The following is a 20,773-nucleotide window of genomic DNA, read 5'->3' on the forward strand; positions in this document are numbered from 1 at the left end:
TTACTGGACTGGCTGTTTACGTTGTCTAAGAATATCTGGAGTAAATTGTTGAATGGCATACCTCCCAACATTTGAAAAATGTAAAGAGGGACAAAAAAAATGCAACACATAGCACTAAATACCATAACCCCTAAATACCACTCCCATTTTACAAAATTTGGCAGGTTATTTAAAGTTTGAACAAATTTCTGGGGGTTTGGGTTTTTGTTTTATGTGTTTTTACAGTTTTGCTAATTAAGGTGAAATTGCCCCTTAAGCTGCAAGTCTCAGTTCCCCCAAGAGACCTGTTTAGCTTATTAGTTACAATTGTATCTCAGTGGAGGTGTAGCTTCTTAAGTTTTCTGGGCTCTCTGCCAAAAGCTACTTGTTTTATTAAGTTTGAGAAACATTGTATTTAGGTGTAGGTGTAGCTTGTTAAGTTTTCTGGGCTCTCTGGCAAAAGCTACTTTTTAAGTTGTATCTTTTTTAGTGTTCAGTGCAAGATCAACTGAAAATGAGGGACTTTTCAGTAAGAATTTGGGACTGCGGGCAGAGCTGTTAAAATCGGGACTGTCCCAGAAAGGTATGGGAGGTATGGCAATGGCTAGTGTAACTGTGTCTGAAGAACTACTATAAATACATTTTGGCCAAAGAAGAAATAAAACAGTTTTTGGATTTTACAACTCCCAGCACGCTAATGTTTTCTAGATTGGGAACAGTAAGTACTGGGCATTACTGCCTACAAGTAAGGAACATAATTTACTTATGGCAGCCATTTTGGATTGTAAATGAGAATGTATGTATAAATGGGCTTTTATACTAGACATGGGCCCTTGAGTGCCTTAATAAAAATAGGGTCCTGATAGCAATATAGGAGATGACGTAAAAAAAAAAAGACATGTACTTACCAAGTTTAACCTTTTTGAAACCTGCCTATCAGCTAGCTGAGAAACCAAAGAAATAAAAAAAAAACACATTTCAAGTCTCTTCAATTTGCCTCAGAGCAGGTGGAAAATTCCTTCCTGACTCCAAAAGGCCAATCAGACCAGGATCAACTTTGTATGAAGAGTTCAAGCAGGACAATTCCATGACAATCTGAAAAATCAATAGCCATGACCCAGACTGTACCTGAGCAGGTGACTCCAGCATCCTCTCCGTGGTTGCAATTATGTTTCTCCAGCCCAGCGTTAGGACAGTCCCACAGGAAGGACTCACTGCCTTTGCAGTTCACATTATCCAGCAGAATCTGTCCACTGCCTTGTCCAAAGTGGGCATTTCCATGAATAGAAACTGCATTTCCACAGCCCATCTGCCTGCATACAACCTCTCCATCAGCCATATCCCATGAGTCGTCACACACAGTTGCCCACGATCCCATATAGAACATTTCCACTCGGCCAGCACAGCTGTTGGTTCCATTTACCAGTTTAACTGTTTTTGAAGTCCCTTTTAAAGAAAAAAAAAAAGAGAACCATGAAGGTAGAAAAAGTTACTGTTACAGAATATTAAAATATATGTTTAATAATTAAATAAAACAAGTCTGGTTTGGAGATGAGGGGCAGTGGTTAGTCTTGGACCTAAAATAATCGAGTAGAAGTAACAAGCACTAGACCAAGGATTCCCAACCTTTTTTACTTGTGAGCCACACTCAGATGTAAAAAGTCGTGGGGAGCCACACAAGCATGAAAAACGTTTATTGGGGGTGCCAAATAAGGGCTGTGATTGGCTATTTTGTAGCCCCATGTGGACTGTTGGCCTGAAAGCTCTTCTTGGAGTAAAACTGTGTCTCTAGGCTTTCAAAACTTGCCTCCAAGCCAGAAATGTAAAAATGGCACCTGCTTTGAGGCCACCGGGAGCAAGATCAAAGGGGGTGGTGAGCAACATGTTGCATGTGAGCCACTGGTTGGGCATCACTGCACTAGACTATTTCTTTTGGAATCAGCCAGAGCCAATACACACCCTTAGGGTGAAGACACTAAGTTACTAGTAGCAGCTACTTGTCGTGGCTACTAAAAAATACAATGCTGATCATTTACTGATAATTGACTCTATGTGTGTTTTAGCAGAGGCAATTCTCAGTATTGTCTATGTATGAAAATGTAAATCGCGAAAATGTAAATCCCGAAATCGCGGAAGGTGCCTTGAGAGGAAACTTCCGTGATTTCGAGAAATTGCGGCACCGCGTATGCCATCCCACCGGCGATTTACATTTTCGCCGGTGCAATGGCATTTCGGGGAAGTTAGTCATCCGCGACAAGGGAGATATGTCACAGGCGACTAATCTCCCCATGTGTCACAGCCCTTAAGCACTGGAAAACTAAAAGTGTTGGGGATTTTCCACAAATGTGAATAATCAAATTACAAGTTAGGGTTCTGATGTGAAGTCTTATTAATGAATATTGTGCAAAGTGCAATTTTTGGATGAAAATGTCCATGTTTTTTTACATACAGTGCAGGATATTTCTCCAGATTTTCAGTGTAATTGCTTGTGCTTGATTTACCAAAATGGAAGCTAGTTTGCTTCTGGTCTTGTAAACTGCATGCAAGTTTGTGTGCCTGCAGTTCTTCTATCATTTATGTTAGGGTGGTGCCTCTTCTGGCATGCAGCGTTAGCATCCAAGTGACTTGGGGCAAGTCAGTTTTTTAAATCTATTTCTGCACAATTTGCTCTTGTGTTCAGTAAATGCAGTTTTCAGGCTTAAAGCTCTTGAACCTAAATGTACGAGTGCAAGGGGGTAAAAGAGTTTTGTCGGTTTCATTTTGGGGAACTTTCTATCTGTGGCCACTAGGTGGCAGTTGTAATTATAACATAGGGCCTCTAGGGGGCCAGTGAGTAGAAAAAGTTTATAAAGGTTTCTGGACATTTCACGGGGGTAGAGTTTAAAAAGCAAAACTAAAAGTAAACTTTTAGAGAATTTAGTGTGTGTCATGGGAAGAAGATTAATTGAAGAGGCCAACTAACCTGCAAAACCAGCACAATGAGGAGAAAGTTAGAGGGAACTTTAGCTAGTATAGGCCTAGTTTTTGTAATAGCACACTATAGTGTATTTGAGGTGAGAAATAGACACCATAATGGGCAATTTGTGACCCATCTAGGAGTAAAAGGGCATAATGTCCCAGCAAGTAACCCACTAGTCTGTGTTGGAGTAAATAGTTACGGTATGGAGAGACCTTTTGGGATGTGGGGAAGAGACTGGGCAAGGTGTCACAGCCACTGCAGAGACCTGGCAAGTCTGGTGCTTTAAGCTAAGCCCTGTAGAGGGGAGAATGTTGACTGGACCCCTAGAGAAGCACTGGAGGCTGATGGTGAGAGTGGGAATGGACAAAGAAGGAACCAGTATATGCAATTGCCTGTGTAAAATTACTGGACTGACTGTTTACGTTGTCTAAGAATATCTGGAGTAAATTGTTGAATGGCATACCTCCCATCATTTGAAAAATGTAGAGGGACAAAAAAAATGCCACACATAGCACTAAATACCACAACCCCTAAACTCCACTCCCATTTTACAAAATTTTGCAGGTTATTTAAAGTTTGAACACATTTCTGGGGGTTTGGGTTTTTGTTTTATGTGTTATTACAGTTTTGCTAATGAAGGTGAAGTGCAGATGTAGCTTGTTAAGTTTTCTCTGGCAAAAGCTACTTTTTAATTAAGTTGAGAAACATTGTATCTTTTTTAGTGTTCGGTGCAGGAGATCAAAGAAAAATGAGGGACTTTTCAGTAAGAATCTGGGACTGCGGGCTGAGCTGTTAAAATCGGAACTGTCCCGTGAAAATTGGGACAGTTGGGAGGTATGCCAATGGCTAGTGTAACTGTGTCTGAAGAACTACTATGAATACATTTTGGCCAAAGAAGAAATAAAACAGTTTTTGGATTTTACAACTCCCAGCACCCTAATGTTTTCTAGATTGGGAACAGTAAGTACTGGGCATTACTGCCTACAAGTAAGGAACATAATTTACTTATGGCAGCCATTTTGGATTGTATATGAGATTGTATGTATAAATGGGCTTTTCTCCTAGACATGGGTCCTTGAGTACCTTAATACATATAGCGTCCTGATAGCAATATAGGAGATGACGTAAAAAAAAAAAAAAGACATGTACTTACCAAGTTCAACCTTTTTGAAACCTGCCTATCAGCTAGCTGAGAAACCACAGAAATACAAAAAAAAACCACATTTCAAGTCTCTTCAATTTGCCTCAGAGCAGGTGGAAAATTCCTTCCTGACTCCAAAAGGCCAATCAGACCAGGATCAACTTTGTATGAAGAGTTCAAGCAGGACAATTCCATGACAATCTGAAAAATCAATAGCCATGACCCAGACTGTACCTGAGCAGGTGACTCCTGCATCCTCTCCGTGGTTGCAATTATGTTTCTCCAGCCCGGCGTTAGGACAGTCCCACAGGAAGGACTCACTGCCTTTGCAGTTCACATCATCCAGCAGAATCTGTCCACTGCCTTGCCCAAAGTGGGCACTTCCATGAATAGAAACTGCATTTCCACAGCCCATCTGCCTGCATACAACCTCTCCATCAGCCATATCCCATGAGTCGTCACACACGGTTGCCCAGGATCCCATATAAAGAATTTCCACCCGGCCAGCACAGCTGTTGGCTCCATTTACCAGTTTAATTGTTTTGGGGAATATATCTAGAGTAAAAACAAAAGATAAGAAGGCAGAAAGAGACAGAAAGATCAGTTGAGCCAGCATGTTACAGAATACTAAGCAATATGTTACGAGATGAGGGGGTGATTAGCCTTGGATCTAGCATTCTTAAAATAGCGATGAGCGAATCTGTCCTGTTTCGCGTCGCCAAAAAATTCGTAAAACAATAGCAAAATGCGCGAAACAATGAAAAATCCACGAAACTTGTTTGTTGCATGATTTTCTTTGCCGCCTGTGTTTTTTTCCCATGGGCGCGCCTATTTTGATGCAACCGCAATTTTTCTTTGACACAAGATGAATTTTTCGGCAGCTAATTTTCCCAAAGGTTTTGCAAAACAATTCGTCAATGGCGTAATGCGGAAATTTGCTGTGAATCTGTGCCTGCCGAAAAAATTCACCCATCACTATTCTTAAATAGAAATGCAAAAAAAAAAACCATCAGAAAATTTAGTGACAAAAGTGTAGCACATGGGTTTTTCCTATGTAACACCTTTTTGGCCATAAAACATGCAAAGACCATCTAGATGGCTATAGAGCATGGGGTAGACTTCACTCTAACACATAGGATGGGCTTTTGCTACGTGGAAAGATCAAGGGAGGTAGTGCAACTACAACTCTGTTATGCTGTGTGCAAAAGTAATATATAGAATGGACATCAGAAAGGTTCTTGCTTCAAACTGAACGGGTTTTATTGTCCAAGACAATTGATCCACAGGGTGATACTCACAAATGCAGATTCAAAGCAGATGAATTGGCAGTTTCAATGCAGAGCAAGCAAACCTAATAGGCACCACTGTGGAGAGGGATTCTACCCCTTAGGGTTTCTACCCTATTGGCCTGGATCCCAAACAGCAGACGTGTTTCAGAGAGAAGACTATGCCCGACACCTTTGTCACTACTGCAGTCACTACAATAAGGCAGCAGAGCCTTTAAAGAAGACTACTCCTCTGTATGTCCTGGTTGGAGCTAGAAAGCTGCCCTTTCTAAATAAGCTGACTGTATCACATTCCTAGAACATGCTATAATAAAAGATATCCGGCACTAGCTAATCCTCGTTCATGGGCTCTTCTCCAGAGATAATGGCTATCTCTAGGTCCGAACATTACTGGGCTGTGTATCCCAGGCTTCTTGGAGCACATCCACTCAGATCAAATGATGAAGGCCAAGAAGAAAGACCCACCCCTTCCAAACACTATATTTAAGTGTGGTAAGGTGTGGTCATAACTATGAGCTAATAATGCACAATATATAATTACAAAAATAGTTAAATGGGTCTTTGCCCAGTTACAAGGAATAAGGAAACAGTAGGGTTTAAAGCTATAAGGATCGTTAACCATATAGGCCTCCAAATGTATAATTGTATTTTATAACTATTTGCAATATAGTTAACTGCTTTGATATATGAATCAAATCTTAGGTCTGAGTCAAGCTACTGACCAATGTTCAAGGTACAGGTATCGGACCCCTTATCCGGAAACCCATTATCCAGAAAGCTCCGAATTACGGAAAGCCCGTCTCCCATAAACTCCATTTTAATCAAATAATTCAGAATTTTAAAACTTATTTCCTTTTTCTATGTAGAAAAAAATCAGTACCTTGTAATTGATCCCAACTAAGATATAAATAATCCTTATTGGATGCAAAACAATCCTATTGGGTTTAATTAATGTTTTACTGATTTTTTAGTAGACTTAAGGTATGGAGATCCAAATTACGGAAAGACCCCTTATCCGGAATACCCTTGGTCCCGAGCATTCTGGATAATGGGTCCTATACCTGTACAATGTTTTGTTCTATGTATATTGCAGGATAAATAGGTATTCTTACCAAGCAAATACCCTTCAGAATAAATACAGAGACAATAAACTCAATAAACTATATATTTGTTACTACAATCTATACACTGAGTAACAAATAAGGCCTGGTACAAAGTTAACACTTGCACATATTATTGCACAAATAAAAACAAAAACAGTATAACTGAAGAGCAGCAGCACTCAAAAATCTGAATGGTCTTCAGGGGCATGATCAAATAAATAATTAACAATAAGGCAGGAGAAAGTGATCAGCAAATAAACCTCTGCACCACCCACTGGAATATTAACCCTTTAAGTGGCAGAGGAATTTCACAATTCGATTCCCCTCAGTTCCAGACGTTTTGTAAACATTCTGTGCTCTCTCATTTTAGGGGCATTTACTGGGGGGGCGGGTAAAGTTTGGGCAAACTATATATTGTTTGTTTCAAGAGAACCTGAGATTTCCAAAAAAAAGAAAAATTTATATTTTTCATGGTATAGCGATTTATACCCGAGACATATTTTATTATTATTATTTTATGGACAAAAATTCAACTGATTTGGAAAGCCTCATGTCTCCCAAATGTGCCAATACCTGATATGTATAGTTTTATGGAGATTTCTGACTTAGATAAAAAAAAACTCTCAGCAGTAAATTACCAAATTTTCAAAGCATTACAGCAAAAAACAGCATACTTTAGATTCCAAAGTCAGAAATCCTGGAACATAAGGTTTACCCCAGGAAACCATATATTTTTGAAAATACACATTCTGCTGAAACCTAAAAGGGTAACCATGTCTTTCAACTCCTAAGTACCAAACAGCAATACTTTCCTGAATTTATCAGTTTCTATAAAAAATTATGAAAATTCTAAGAAATCACCTCAAATCTTCCAATTTCAAGCATCATATCTCCCACATAACATTAGGTACCAAGAAAAAACACCCTAAACATAAAAGCCAAAGGTCCACTGAACAGTTTGATGCCCATCGTGCATAGGACCACCAAGTATCTGGAATTTAGAGACCCAAAAAGAAGTTAGTGCATACAAATTGCCCCAGAAGTTTCTTTAGCTATTGAAAATTCAAAATGGGCACTTGTGTCTTTTTTAACAGGATCATGTATAGAGAGGAAGCTTTATATAATAGACATTATATATGTAGCATCACGTTACCTTAGCAACCATTGCCAACTAACCCAAACTGTGGTATGGCATATGAAAGAACATATACATATTACATCACAGTTACAAAATATACATTCATAAGGAAGATCCATTTGCTCTCTTTCCTTAGTAAAGCTTTTTCAAGATCACCGTCTCTAATGCAGAGCACTGTGGCAGACACTTCTAAGTGGTGCCTAGCCCTGCCCCTTAGATCACTTGACTTACCTTTTTAAGTATGGAGCATTAAAGATTAAGTTTTAACTTTTGGGTTTTTTTTGGAGTCTAAGGATTAATATACCAGTGGGTGGTGCAGAGGTTTATTTGCTTATCACTTTCTCCTTCCTTATTGCGTATTATTGCACGAGCCGGCACTTGGGGTTGGGGGCTTTCTAAGAACTTGTGTCAGGAGTTTCGCCTTGGACTCCTGAATGAGTGCCAGGAATTTGGATCGTCACTAGATTATCAGGAACCTGAAGGGCACACATCAAAGGTTGTGGGGCTCCTCGATTGTGTAGAATTGGGCTGAACTGGCTATCCTTGTAACTACAATCACACAAAGATAAGTAAATCTGTTTAACTCTATTATCACTTGTATATGTGTGTAAGTTATTGCTCACTAACAGTTTATTAGAAGACTTAATCATTGACCCTGTCTGTTTTTATTAATAGTTATTAATAGCACTTAATAAATATATTAATATTAATAACGTTTGGCCCCATAATAACACAAGCCAACCTCGTCAATAGCCATGACCCAAACTGTACCTGAGCAGGTGACTCCAGCATCCTCTGAGTGTTGGCAGTTGTGTGTTCCCAGCCCGGCGTTAGGACAGTCCCACAGGAAGGACTCACTGCCTTTGCAGTTCACATTATCCAGCAGAATTGGCCCACTGCCTTGTCCAAAGTGGGCATTTCCATGAATAAAAACTGCATTTCCACAGCCCATCTGCCTGCATACAACCTCTCCATCAGCCATATCCCATGAGTCGTCACACACAGTTCTCCAGGATCCCATATAAAGAATTTCCACCCGGCCAGCACACCGGTTGGCTCCATTTACCAGTTTCATTATTTTGGGGGTCGCATCTAGAGTAAAAACAAAAGAGAATCAAAATGACAGAAAGAGCTGAGTTTGGCCAGCATGTTACAGAATATTAAGCAATACATTATGTTTAATAATAAAATAAAACAAGGCCGGTTAGGAGATGAGGGGCAGTGGTTAGCCTTGGCTCTAGCATTATCAAATAGGAGTAACAAACACTGGAATACTTGGGTGGGTGGTGTTATCACCACAACTGGAAAAATTATTTAAATAATATGTTTTTATATAGCACTACTTATACACTGTACAGCAGAACAAGAAATGAATGGAACAAACAGGGGTCATTACAATAATATAAATAAATACAGAATATATTTACATTATAGATTAAGTACTAACCCCTGTACTGTATGTCATATAAGGCACTAAGTTTTCCCAGGAGCAGTAACCCATAGCAACCAATAAGATGTCTGCTTTTAAACAGATGACCTGTAAATTCTACCCTCCGATTGGTTGCTACTGTACCTGGGCAAACTTATCGCCTTTTATTACATAATCCCATAAATGTTAAAGAGACAAGAGGAAGGGTGGTCCCTGTTCCGTAGAGTTCAGCAGCGTAACTATGGAGGAACCAGACCTTGTGGATTTCAAAAACAAAACAAAACTCTGCCAGCCTTCCTGCAGCATGCCTGTCATTCCTATTGCATCTTAATACTCTGTAAATTATATTACTGTTTTTACAAAAACTATGAATAACATACTTTCCCAATACAAGACTAGCTTTGAACTCTGGCAGTTTGTAGAATTCTACAGTTAACTTCAAATTCATATTAATAGCTCATTTAATGGTGAATTACCCCTTTAACCCTCAACTGCCCCTGATATCTGTCTATTGTACCAAGTATTTTTATCCAATCAAAGTGCTCCATGTGGGATATGTGGCATGGGTGCAAAGTGCAAAATATCACAAAACACGATTGTTTTGCGCATGTTTTTCCCTAAACAGTTACATTTTGCACTGCTGTGCCCATCTTTTCTTTTTTTTTTGCGAATCACTGTGAAATGCACATTTTCAAAAAAATTTGCAAATGACTCGCAAATGAGGTTGAGGTTTGCGTAAGTGCTTTCAGAAGGAAATAAGTATTTTGTACACAATAGAACTGCTATTGTTTCTCCTACTCCATGAACTGTCAATACGACCCAAGTCGCATAAGGGTTTTTTCTGCCTGGGTGCTATTCTCATGTCTACCACTAGGTGGGGCACGTGACATTTAGCAATGCAAACTATTTCTGACTTCATCTTTACAATGCTAAAATCTTTTCCAACCTTTAGGAATCCTGCTTTTTGGAAGGGTAAGGGGGCTGGGGTATCAGAAATTATTGCATCTCATTGCTTTTAATGTATTTAGGGCTATAGTAACTACAGGTATTGGATCCCTTATCCAGAAAGCTCTGAATTACGTAAAGCCCTTCTCCCATAGACTCCGTTTTAATCAAATAATTCAGAATTTTAAAACTGATTTCCTATTTCTCTGTAGTAATAAAGTAGTACCTTGTAATTGATCCCAACTAAGATATAAATAATCCTTTTGGATGCAAAATAATCGTATTTGGTTTAATTAATGTTTTATTGATTTTTTAATAGACTTAAGGTATAGAGATCCAAATTACGGAAATACCCCTTATCCGGAATACCCTTGGTCCCGAGCATTCTGGATAACGGGTCCTATACCTCTACTAAAATGCAGGACAGTAGCAGCAGTGCTATCAGCCCATGCAGGCACTATCAGTTCAGGCAGCTGATTCCTTAGCAGAGGTATCAGGGAGCTGTTATCTTGTTACCTTCCCGTTGTTAAATACAATAATACAAAAACTTTCTCTAAGCCACCCAGCACATCAAGCCTAATTTGAAATTTAAAATGGCCAGTCTCAATTTACAGAGTTGGTCTGGGTGCCTTGCCCCGGACCCTTCACTCAGGAAAAAATTTTCTCCACGACTATTTCTTCATTAATATATCACGTGAATCACAGTTTTTCATGGACACTCACCCCACTCATTTGGTGGTCTAGGTGCAGTGCCCCAGACCCGTAGCAAAGGGAGACCCAGCAGTCACAAGCACAATTTCTCGATGGGTGCGCACTCCAGACACAGGTGAAGGTGGTTAAGAAGTAGCTTTATTCACAATAATCCTATTATATACATATTATTGTGAATAAAGCTATTTCCTAACCACCTTCACCCGTGTCTGGAGTGCCCACCCATCGAGAAATTGTACCTTCACATCTTTCTCTTGGGAGGTGGGAGATGGGTGATGCCGCTCCATATTGCAGCGCAGCAGTAAAGAAAGGCTGAAGTTTGTCAGAGCACAAGTCCTATGGCTGTGCATAAGTCAGGTAATGGCTAGCCCATGTCAAATTTCAAGATTAAATGTAAAAAAAAAAAAAATCAGTTTGTTCTTTTTAAAAAATGGATTGCAGTGCAGAATTCTCCTGGAGAAGCACTATTTAGGGATTTGTAAAAACACATATTTTACTGTGACAGTATTCCTTTGAGTCAAAAATAAACAGTTTTCCTTAAGTGCTTTAAAATAGCCAAAAAAGAGAAACACAAGGATTTTTTGAACCACACGTTAACTACAATTTCTATTTACTGTGCTAATTTTTATCAAAGGTGTATTTAGGTGTATACCGACTCTTTAAATCTACCTAGCCTGCAGATTCTATGGGCTCAAGATGAATGTGGTATAGACCCCAGCTCAATTAAAACTTCTTTTTTATAGTTTGTGCCATGTAGAGGCAACTTCGCGATTTCGGCAAATCACTGCGCTGCATATGCAATCCCACCGGCGATTTACATTCTAGCCGGTGGGATGGCATTTCGCGGAGATTAGTCGCCCACCACAAGGGAGATTTGTCGAGTACTGACTAATCTCCCCGTCTGTCATAGCCCTTTACACTCCATGGGGACGGTACAAATTCCATCAGCTCCCATTTGGCATCAGATCTGCAAATGAAGTGTTTCAGCAAAAGTATTTTGAATCCTTTGGGGATATTGAAGGTGTCTATATTATTGCTGATGATATGATCATTGCTAGCAACTCTAAAGAAGAACAGGATACCATCTTACAAAGAGTCATGGACAGAGCGCACAAGCTGCATGTAAAGTTCAACAAAGACAAACTTCAGTATCAAGTAAGCAAAGTGCACTACATGGGGCGTATTATTTCCAGTGAGGGAGTAATTATTGACCCTGACAATTACAGAAATGCCAAGCCCACATGACAGAAAAAGTTATCACTCGACTTTTTACAGTGCATTGTTATTAAATTATTTCACTAAATTATTTCGCTCTTTTATAAGATTGTATTCAAATGAATTACACGTTTTAAAATTTAAAATGTATTGATGCAATAACTTATAATGTGCGTCAGTGTCGGACTGGGACCCCAGGGGCCCACCAGAAAACCTTAGACCAGGGGCCCACTCTCCAAACTATTTTTCATCCACTTCTGACTCAACTCTATATTTTCCTAGTTTTTTTTTTTACATACTATAATCTATTCTTCTTTATAATTAGTTGATTTGTTCCAATAGAGAAATAGGAAATGACCATGAAACAGGCCAAATGGCTAGAAGCAGGAGGGCCCACTGACACCTGGGCCCACCGGGAGTTTTCCTGGTATCCTGGTGGGCCAGTCTGACACTGATGTGCGTCCACTAATGTTTTGTGTGAATGGTCAGGTATTGGCCCATTTGAAATCACAGATCCACATTATGATTGGCTAATCACATAATGGTCTATTGATGGGGATTGGGCACATTTCCATTGGGTTTGTATTGAGTGTGTATTTAAAGGAACAGTAACACCAAAAAATGAAAGTGTTATAAAGTAATGGAAATATAACGTACTGTTACCCTGCATAGTGCTGGGCGGTATACCGGTATATACCGAACACCGTTTTTTTAAAAAAAAATGATAACATTTTTTAACTTACCGGCATACCGGTGTGGGCGCCTCCTGGCAATTTTTCTTACTATTTTCGGGTTGTGCGCGCTGACGTTACGTGCGTGCTGACGTTACGTGCGCGCTGACGTCACGCGCGCAACCCGGAAATAGTAAGAAAAATTGCCAGGAGGCTCTGTGAGCTGTCGGGGGTGCCTGCGGCTGCCTGGCCAGTAAGTTATATTTATGTGAAGGGGATGGGGGGGTGTTTGGGGTGGGGGGTGCGGATGGGGGGGTGTTTGGGGTTGGGGGGGGTGTTTGGGGTGGTCACCTAATCATGCATGGGGAAAAAAAAATACCGTCAAATACCGTGATACCGATATAATAAAAAAAATACCGTGATATAAATTTTTGGTCATACCGCCCAGCACTAGCCCTGCACTTGTAAAACTGGGGTGTTTGCTTCAGGAACACTACTATAGTTTATATAAATAAGCTGCTGTGTAGCCCCGGGGGCAGCCATTCAAGCTGGAAAAAAGGCACAGGTTACATAGCAGATAACAGATAAGACACCATTGTATTCTACAGGGTTTATCTGTTAGCTACTGTATAACCTGTGCCTTTTCTTCTTTTGAATGGCTGCCCCCATGGCTACACACCAGGGTTTATATAAACTCAAGTAATGTTTCTGAAGCAAACACACAACTTTTAAAACTTTAAAAAAACTTTAAAATATATACATTTTTTGGTGTTACTGTTCCTTTAAGGTTTGTTTAGACATGATTGTACTATCCTTGAGAAAGGTCCTGTTGAAGACTGAAATGTGCAATGTGTTTACAATAAAATTGTGATGATTTTATAGGGTGTGCCAGTCGTGAATTTTTATATATATATATATATATGAAGAACAGAGTGCCGCACACACAGGGACTTTAAAAAAAGAACAAAAAATCTTTAGTAATCCAACGTTTCAACACTAAGGGCTGATTTACTAATCCACGAATCCAAATCCCAAATGGGAAAAAATCAAATTGGAAACGAACATTTTGCGACTTTTTCGTATTTTTTGCAATTTTTTCGTCGCAGTCGCGACTTTTTCGTAGCCGTTACGACTTGCACGAATTGACAAGACTGTTTCGTAGCCGTTACGACTTGCGTGAATTGTCGCGACTTTTTCGTATTGAGCGCTAGTAAATGGCGGGCAAACCTTTCCGAACGGCTACGAAAAAGTCGTGACAATTCGCGAAGTCGTAACGGCTACGAAAAAGTTGCGACAATTTACAAAAAAATTCGTGTCGGTGGCGAAAAAAATCGCAAAATACCGATCATTACGAAAAAAACGCATTTGGATGATTTCGATCCGTTCGTGGATTAGTACATGTGCTCCTAAATGTGGTGTTCTTCAGGGTTTGTCCCTGAAGAAGAACACATTTAGGGGCACATTTACTAACCCACGAACGGGCCGAATGCGTCCGATTGCGTTTTTTTCATAATGATCGGTATTTTGTGATTTTTTCGGAAATTATCGCAACTTTTCCGTTACCAATACGATTTTTGCGAAAAAACGCGAGTTTTTCGTAGCCATTCCGAAAGTTGCGCAAAATCTGGCGATTTTTTCGTAGCGTTAAAACTTGCGTGTAAAGTCGCGCCTTTTTCGTAGCGTTAAAACTTAAAAGGCACGACGTTTCGCGCAAGTTTTAACGCTACGAAAAAGGCGCGACTTTACACGCAAGTTTTAACGCTACGAAAAAATCGCCAGATTTTGCGCAACTTTCGGAATGGCTACGGAAAACTCGCGTTTTTTCGCGCAAGTCGTAATGGCTACGAAAAACTTGCGTTTTTTCGCGCAAATCGTATTGGTAATTAAAAAGTCGCGATAATTTCTGAAAAGTCGTAAAGACGCCAAAAAAATCGCAAAAAATACGAAAAAGTCGCAAAATGTTCGTTTTCCAATCGGAATTTTTCCAATTCGGATTCGAATTCGTGTCTTAGTAAATCAGCCCCTTAGTGTTCGAAAGGTTGGATTAATAAAGATTTTTTGTTCTTTTTTTTAAAAAAAGTCCCTGTGTGTGCGGCACTCTGTTCTTCATTTACATAAACTCCTGGCCAGCACCTGGGGCAGTTGATTGTTTGTAGGGAGTGCTCCTTTTGTTTCTTTTAATAAATATATAAATATATTTTTTGAAGCCAATAAATTTCACAGAATGACTTATGCGAACACAAAAGTAATTTTCAAAACATAATTTCTGCATTTCATTTACAACATTCATGCGTTAAATACAAAGCGATTTTTGTGTTCTAGTAATACAATTCATTTAATTTATTATATAGTAGCTGTTGAATTAAATAAATATTTTTACCCCTGGCACAAAATATTTTTGTGACTACTTGTGTTCACAGAAGTCCTTTTGTACTAAAGAGGAGAAATCAAACACCATAAAGCAAGTTCGGCTGCTGCCTATATTTAATAAGGTGTAGAAAATTCTAATTGCAAATCTGAACACGTATCACACAACTGGGAAGATTGAGTTCAATGAGGAAAACTCATTAGAAGTCTATGGAGAAATTTGAGTGGAATTAAGAGATATTTAGTACTTATTGAATTAAATCTGCCTTGTTGTATGAAACTATATACACGTTAACATGAATCTTATTTAAATTGTTAAAAAGAGAAAAAAGTTTGTAAAAGCTAATATAATGATTTACAGATAAAATGACCTTAAGAGTTTGATCAACTGAAGTAAAGTCAAGTAAATAAGTTACCTGCATTGTACAACTGTCCGACAAGAAGCAAAAGAAGCAGCATGTAAGGCATTCTGGCCAGTGTTTCAGACCACTCTGTGTTGGGGTTATGGCTTTAGTTATTACATTTAGGAAGTGGATGCAAATAGTTTTCTTCCTTTTTTTTACCCCAGTCGAAAGCCTGAGAAACTTATCAAGTGCTAAGGGTTGAGAGTCAAGAGGAAGAAGATCCCTGCCCTGAAAAGCTAATAATTTAATTGGGGGTTAATTTACAAAAAAAAATAGAGGGTAATAAGTTCTGCAATTTATAGTAGTCAATGCTGCTGGTAAGAGGATTTTCTGGAGTTAGTCAGATATGAAATTCCCAGGGATGTATTGGCACCAAATGATGCCCTGAGGCAGCCTAGGCAATGTCACCCTCTCGCCCATGCACAGTTATGGGGGATTGTAATATAGGTCACTAATGGAAAAAAACAGTCGCAAGGGGACTAAAAAGTTGCATTGCGAGCAAATTTGCCTTTGCTTGAATGTAAAATATCCTTTTGTGGCACCGTGTCAGGGCAGGAACAAGGGGCATCCCCGACCAATATCTGGCCTGAAATTGGGCAGATATCGATCGGGCAGGTTTAAAGATTTAGTCGGATCAACTAAACCGACTGCCCCATTGCCGTCATTATAATTCAATCGTTTGGCCCCAAAACGATCGAGTCTTCTACTTAGAAGGCCCATTTCGGGTGAGAGAGTACAGTATAACCCATTTTCTACTGGTACTAGTCCAGGAAGGCTGAAATAGAGGTTACAGATTTAAAGATTGCAGCAGCAGAGGAGCCTGTTGGATGGCAGGAGAAGAAAAGTCTAAGGAATTCTGGGGAAAAGGCCCATGATTCTTCCTAAAATTTCTATTTAGATGATATACCCTTAATGCTTTTTTTGTAGAAGCAGAGTCTAAGACTGTAGTGGGGATAGAGGGGAGTGAGAGAGACCAGTTAGTAGCAAGTTGTAGTAATCTAGGCTTGATAGGATAAGAGCATTGATTGGCATCTTAACCATTGCTCACAGGGGCAGAATTGGTATGGTATGTATTTACTGTATATATATATGTATATTTTCATTTATATAGCACTATTTGCTCATGCAGCCCAGAACAGAAGAATGCTATATTAATAGAACCAAAAGGTGCCAATAAAATAATAAATAAATAGTAGATAGTAATAATTATCCATACATTAACCCTTTCACTGACAGCCAATTTGCCCTAAAAGAACATCTACTGCCAAGCAATTTTTAGACATTTTGCACTCATTACATTTGCTTAGGACTTGAACACTGTAAAAAAAATTGTACTTTTTCAGAAGATGTTGGGTTTTTGAACCTAAATAAGTTACAGACTGCACAGCGAGTGTGGCAGCTGCTAAGAGAGTGTTGCATGTGATCTAAGTGTTGCATGTGAATTAAGTGTTTGGCAGGCGTTAAAAACAAGAAGGTGTTTGGGGTTTACTGGGAGTGCTGGGTGTGCTGGGTGAAAGGAGGAAGTAAGTGCAATTAACTGAGTAAAAAAATCAAATGTACAAAATGAAAATGGTAAATAAATAAATGAATGGGGTCCTAAAAGTCCAAAACAAAACAAAAATAAATCTCGATACGCACAGAATTTAACACAGCAACTAATGTCATAAATAGAATTGAAGCCATTAGGCATTAAGCCATTTAACTTCAAGGCGTAAAAGTCTGGTATACATGTCAGAAGCCCTCTTATCGGGCAATATTCTATCAAAGACCTGAATCTGCAAAAAGGATATATTGGCCTAACAGCATTGTGTATAATGTCTGGATATAGGACTAATACTATTATTAGAAACTATAGGGCTGATTCACTAAAGTGCGTTAAAACGTGCGCTATTGATAGCGTGCGTTAAAAATGTTATCGCGCCGAAATTTTCCCGACTTAACGCACGATTCACTATAAGCACACTTGCGCTAATTTACGCGCGATATTGCATGCGTTATTTAACTCGCAAAGACTATTTTCATTCGGTATTTGACGGTACATGCGCTAATCAAAGCCCGCGTATAGTCGCCGCATATAAATTGTCGCCACATATAAATGGTAGCATATAAATGGTAGCATATAAATAGTAGCATATAAATGATAGCATATAAATGGTAGCATATAAATAGTAGCATATAAATGATAGCATATAAATAGTAACATATAAATAGTAGCATATAAATAGTAGCATATAAATGGCAGTATATAAATGGCAGCATATAAATGGTAGCATATAAATAGTAGCATATAATTAGTAGCTGCTTATAAATAGTAGCCGCTAGTGATGAGCGAATCTGTTCCGTTTATCTTTAGCGAAAAATTTGCAAAACGTCAAAAATGTCGCCCGGGCAAAAAAAATTGTGGCCCGTGACTATTTTTTTTTACGCCTGCGACAAGTTTTGGACGCGTGGCAAATTTTTTCATGCGTTTTGCCATTGGCGGATTGTTTTGCGAAACGCATGAAAAAATTTGCGCGGAAGAATTGCCAAAAGCTCATTAACTGTACTTTTCTATAATTATCGCCTGCCTCAAGTAGGTGTTAATTTTCGCATAGCCTAATGCGATATTTAGCGCGTCTAAGTGTTTATGAAGCATGTGTTCGTATTCTTTTCAGCACACTAATTAACGCATGCGCTAAAATTAACGCATGTGGTTGCGTGAAAATTAACGTATGCAATATGCGACTTAATGCACGCGGTAATACTGTAGTGAATCGCGCTCTAATTTTCGCGTCTATTTTAACGAAAAAAAAGTGCGATAAAAAATAACGCACTTTAGTGACTCAACCCTAGTGTGTCTAATATGTTTGTGCATCCTACTTTTTAATGAAGGAATCGTACAGCCAACATACTGAATGTTGCAATGTAGACAAGTCAAAAGATACACAACATACTGTGTGTTATAATTTGCATACATGCGCATATCAAAAGATCTGCCTGTCACTGTATCCTGAAAGTAAGTAGACTGTTTTATATAAGTACAGGTAACGCATTTGTGTGCCACAGGGATAAGTCCCCTTTGTGGCTAGCCATGTAGTTTTAGTCGGTTGAGACTTCAATAATGTGGGAGAAAGAACATTACCAAGAGTAAAGGCTTTATGTGCAACCGCTAATTGGGGATCATTATAGAGAACAGGCTTAAGACTATACTATATAATACTCCTAATCCTATAAAATTGATTGCTGTATGTAGTGACAAAAGTCGGTGTGTCACTACACTTAACACTCTTATCACAGATCATATTCTCGAGTAAGACAGTTCTATTAATGCGTAATACTTTAATAAAAGCTGCTAAGAGAGACTTCATTAGATAACCACAATCTAAACACCTGTCTCGCAAAAGACAAGCCTGTCGTGAGACGTATGTCTCATCGGTGCTACAGTTTCTCAGCAGCCTATAAAATTGTCCTAAAGGGATCCCCTAAACAAATGGCCAGCATGACAAGAGTCAGCCCTCAAAAGGGAATTGCCAAAATCCAAAAATCGGATCCCTGCCAAAAAAACAAAAAATCATACACGTATAGCTTCTAAAAAATAATTTTGTGTACGGAGACTGAAGTACCCCCGTGAATGTGGGACTCCTCCCACCACCCCATGTGTAGGTTGGGGCAAATTTAGCACCCATTGATGTCCCACATTTCTAGAGGTAAAAGACTGAAATACATCAAATTTGAAAAAGTTGTGAGAAAGTAAATAAGCAATAGAATCCAAAATGAAATTCTTAAGGTCCCCATACACGAGCCGACTCTAACTGCCGATATGGGTCCCTTAGACCATTTCAGCAGCTAGTCGGATCAGGGAGTCGGCACGTTGATGCGGTCCCCAGACCGACGTTTCCTATACCCGTTGTTATAATTCGATCGTTTGGCCCCAGGGCCAAATGATCGAATTAGCCTGGATTCTCCCGATATCACCCACCCGTAGGTGGGGGATATCGTGAGAAGATCCGCTCACTTGGCGACATCACCAAGCGAGCGGATCTGAAGGTGTATGGGCACCATAAGTCATCTCATCATACATACTACCCAAGATGATAAGAAACAGCTTGCTGTGTGATTTCTAAGTCACTGAGCCTACTAATTAAGGGGGAGGAGTCAATCTGGGAAATTCTCACCAGGGGCGGGGCTGTTTGGTTTGGACCTCAATAAGTTACAGACTGCACAGCGAGTGTTGCGTGTGAATTAAGTGTTAAAAACAAAAAGGCGTTTAAATCTAAAAAGGCACTATACAAGGGATTGCACTCAGGAGACTGTAATTACCCAGTGGCACTATGAGTTCCAGTATGATTGCCGGTGTTACTCAGTGTGTATCTTGTCGCATGTATGGGATCCTGGGGCAGCAGTTACTGCAGCATTTACTTGTGAGAGATGCAGAAATGGTTGTCATTTGAAATTATATTAAATCATTACTGTTCTCAATTTATTTAATTAATAAGTAAATGTAGAAGTGTTAAGAATCACCCTATGTGGCTTAACTCTGAGGTAAAGAATTTAATGGGGAAAGAAAAGGAAAGCTTTTAAGAAATATAAGTCAGAGGGGACAGTACATGCGTTTAATGAATATAAACACTGTAACAAGTGTTGTAAAACAGCAATCCGGAAGGCTAAGATAGAAAATGAGGAGCGCATCGCGGCCGAGGCCAAGACTAACCCCAAAAAGTTTTTAAAGTATATTAATAGTAAAAAGATGCAGGTTGAGGGTGTGGCTCCATTGAGTTATAGTAACAATATGGTTACAGCAGATACAGAAAAGGCAGATGTGCTTAACCAGTTCTTTTCTTCTGTGTATACAGTAGAGGAGCCAGTGGGCCAAGTCCCACCCAATAGCTGCACTGTTGCCTCAGCTCCAAATACACAGTGGGTGACACAGGATATGGTGCTTAAAAGGGTTACACACGATAAATGTAAACAAGGCACCTGGGCCAGATGGAATACACCCTCGGGTACTGAGAGAGCTAGGGGCACATTTACAGAGGCCTTTGTTTCTGATATTCTCAGACTCTCTTTCATCAGGTATGGTACCTAGGGATTGGAAGAAGGTGAATGTCATTCCTATATTTAAAAAGGGAGTAAGATCTCAGCCTGGCAATTATAGGCCTGTAAGTTTGATATCCGTGGTGGGCAAATTATTTGAAGGCTTGTTAAGGGATCACATACAAAATTATGTAGTGGAGAATGCCATTATGAGCAGTAATCAGCATGGCTTTATGAAGGACAGGTCATGTCAGACCAATTTAATTGCTTTTTATGATGAGGTGAGTAAGAAGCTGGACAGTGGGGATGCAGTAGATCAGGGGCGGGCCAAGCCGACCGGGCGCCCTAGGCAACCCGGTCGGCCAACTCCGCCCACGATTAGATCGGTCATTGCCTCCGCCGCTAATGACAA

The 20,773-nt window shown here is 39.5% G+C and overlaps 1 protein-coding gene across 2 annotated transcripts in view; it reads right to left on the reverse strand.

Moving 5' to 3' along the window:
- Positions 1-20,773, reverse strand: part of dmbt1 (deleted in malignant brain tumors 1) — a 78,785-nt gene that overhangs the window by 56,457 nt on the left and 1,555 nt on the right. Inside the window, exons 2-4 of one of the 2 annotated variants that reach the window (XM_031905496.1) lie at positions 8,378-8,698; positions 4,314-4,634; positions 1,108-1,425 (exon numbers count right to left, since the gene is read on the reverse strand). In XM_031905496.1, coding sequence (XP_031761356.1) covers positions 1,108-1,425; positions 4,314-4,634; positions 8,378-8,681 — 943 coding nt within the window. In that variant the 5' untranslated portion in view covers positions 8,682-8,698. Of the gene's footprint in view, positions 1-1,107; positions 1,426-4,313; positions 4,635-8,377; positions 8,760-20,773 lie in introns of those variants that run through there. The other variant, XM_031905495.1, reaches the window with a different exon arrangement.

Source organism: Xenopus tropicalis, chromosome 7 (assembly GCF_000004195.4).
Source record: "Xenopus tropicalis strain Nigerian chromosome 7, UCB_Xtro_10.0, whole genome shotgun sequence".
In the NCBI taxonomy this organism is placed as follows: Eukaryota; Metazoa; Chordata; class Amphibia; order Anura; family Pipidae; genus Xenopus; species Xenopus tropicalis.